General features: G+C 37.5%; 1 protein-coding gene across 1 annotated transcript; it reads left to right on the top strand.

The window, feature by feature from the left end:
• On the top strand, positions 536 to 1,729 carry LOC109360689. Its single transcript, XM_019605745.1, has 2 exons — positions 536 to 903; positions 1,253 to 1,729. Exons 1-2 carry the CDS (start codon positions 538 to 540, stop codon positions 1,583 to 1,585), a joined length of 699 nt encoding a protein of 232 aa, XP_019461290.1. The 5' UTR covers positions 536 to 537; the 3' UTR covers positions 1,586 to 1,729.

Here is a 2,333-nt window from a genome sequence, read left to right as displayed (position 1 = left end):
ACAATATATTACACACTATTCATAACCTTAATTTAGCATGATTGATGATTCTTGGTGCCTAATTGACTTTGTTTCACATGGTTTAGTGTTTTAGACTTTATTGGACTAATATCCCTAAAATAAGTTAATTTGGGATTATTTGGCCTCATTAAATCTATTATCATTTTCAGATCATATTTGGCACCAATGACATTTTGGGCATTATGGAAGTGGAGGATATGTGTCGAAGTGAAGATTGTATTTTTATTTTAGGAGTTTTTTATTGTAATTTAGCCTTGGGCCCATTGTTTAAGCTCAATTTGGTTTTATGTGTGTTGGAGGGGTTAAATTCGGATTCCCCACTCCAAACACACACACTTTACTTTTCCTCACTTTGAAACACAACCTTTTTCGTTTTCTCCTCTTTTTGCTCTGCTAGGGTTTCACTTCTTCTTTAGTTTTCGTTTTCGGTTTGTTCTTCCATTGCCATGGAAAGCTAAATTTATGGACTAAGTTCATTTGGTAATGTATCACAACTCTTGAGGTTCTATTGCGCAGATGTATCCACAAGTTCATGTTTCACATTATGCTAACCTTATGCCATATCGCCAGTTTCTGTCACCAGTCTATGTTCCACCTATGGGCATGCCCGGATATTCAAGTAATCAATCCTATCCTCACCCATCAAATGGAAGCAGTTACGTGTTGATGCCTGGAGGCGGTTCCCATCTTAATGCCAACAGCCTTAAATATGGAGTTCAGCAGTTCAAGCCCGTTCCCGCCGGAAATCCTGCAGGCTTTGGAAATTATGCTAATCCAACTGGGTATGCCATAATACCTCCTGGCGTGGTTGGTGCTGCAACAGCTTTAGAAGATTCATCTCGAGTCAAGTACAAAGATAATCTTTATGTCCCAAATCCTCAGGTATGTACTAGTGTAAGCTTTTGAGTAACAGCAATTTTTTTGAATGTTTGCAAAAGGAAGCAATGATAATACTCAGCACAAAGCTAATAATACCTTGCTATATGTTTTTTTCCTGTAGTGTAATGTCAGCTTTGCTTTACCATTATGATGATGACACATCATAAAATTGTACTTTGTTTAATAATGATTGGCTTACAAGTGAGTGTGTGACATATGTCACCATCAATGTGTTGGAGGATTTGTAGGTTGATTTTGTAGAAGGATATATCATTACTCCGAGATCTACCTCCTTCTTTCTGTTTGTTTTGAAGACTAAAATTTAATTTGTGATTTTATTTCCTATTTACAGGCTGAGACATCAGAAATCTGGTTACAGAATCAAAGGGACATGCAATCCACTCCATACTATAACATGCAAGGGCAAGCGGCTCATGCCGCTTACATGCCATCGCACACTGGTCATGCTTCCTTCAATGCAGCTGCAGTTCAATCTTCTCACATGCAGTTCCCCGGCATGTATCATGCTCCTCCACAGCCAGCAACCATTCCTGGTCCTCACCACTTAGGACCACCAATGGGAAATAATGTCGGAGTCGGGGTGGCTGCAGCTGCCCCCGGAGCACAGGTTGGTGCATATCAGCAGCCCCAAATGGGTCACCTCAATTGGACAACAAATTTCTGAAGGAGAAAAAAGAAAGAGAAATTGAATCTCTAACCCCTGTGTACAAGGGACTGAAGTAGATATAGAAAAATGCAGTTTTCATGTGAAATGAATATAAATATTATTTATTTTCTCTAATGCATTGAGGCATTTAATTTTCATTCTCATTTATTTGCATGGGAGGTTTGTGAATTGTGGAGTTTTGACTAGTGATGACAGCATGATAGGTCCGGGTGGGTTTCACCTTTTACAACCTGAAATCCCGAACCCAAATTCATTGGGGGATTGAAAGAATGAACCCATCCCTGTCCCATGTGGGTTTCAGGTTCCCTGACTCTTAATCCATTTCAGCTTCCAACCGGAACATATATATAAGATTATTTTTTGTAAAACCTTTATCTATACTCCCCTATGGGTGTAATTTTCATTTCCTATATTGCCCTTAATATTATTTAATTTTTACAAAAAAAACTATATAGTCCTAAACAACTACCACAAATACATTAATTAACCACATATCTCACCTTAAATATTATCATAAAAAAAAAATATAATATATAAAAATTGAATATGTAGTATTATACAATATTCGCTGACAGGCATGAAGTGTCTATACACACTAGTATATATAAATGAGTTCCGGCATGTTTGAGTATCGTCAAACCAGAACTGGATTGAAAAGCTTCCAATGTTGAAAACCCTCCCTAGGAGGATTCTGTGTATTTCTACAATCAAGTTATGATATTGAAGGATTCATGCCAATTTTAAG

This window comes from Lupinus angustifolius, chromosome LG11 (genome assembly GCF_001865875.1).
Source record: "Lupinus angustifolius cultivar Tanjil chromosome LG11, LupAngTanjil_v1.0, whole genome shotgun sequence".
Classification (NCBI taxonomy): Eukaryota; Viridiplantae; Streptophyta; class Magnoliopsida; order Fabales; family Fabaceae; genus Lupinus; species Lupinus angustifolius.
The sequence above is the reverse complement of the archived record's forward strand: the minus strand, read 5'-3'. Positions and strand labels throughout refer to the sequence as shown.

Coding starts and splice junctions, on each gene's coding strand:
- LOC109360689 (XM_019605745.1), top strand. CDS start 538: ATGTATCCACAAGTTCATGTTTCACATTATGCTAACCTTATGCCATAT. Junction 904..1,252: donor TTTATGTCCCAAATCCTCAG/GTATGTACTAGT, acceptor TCCTATTTACAG/GCTGAGACATCAGAAATCTG.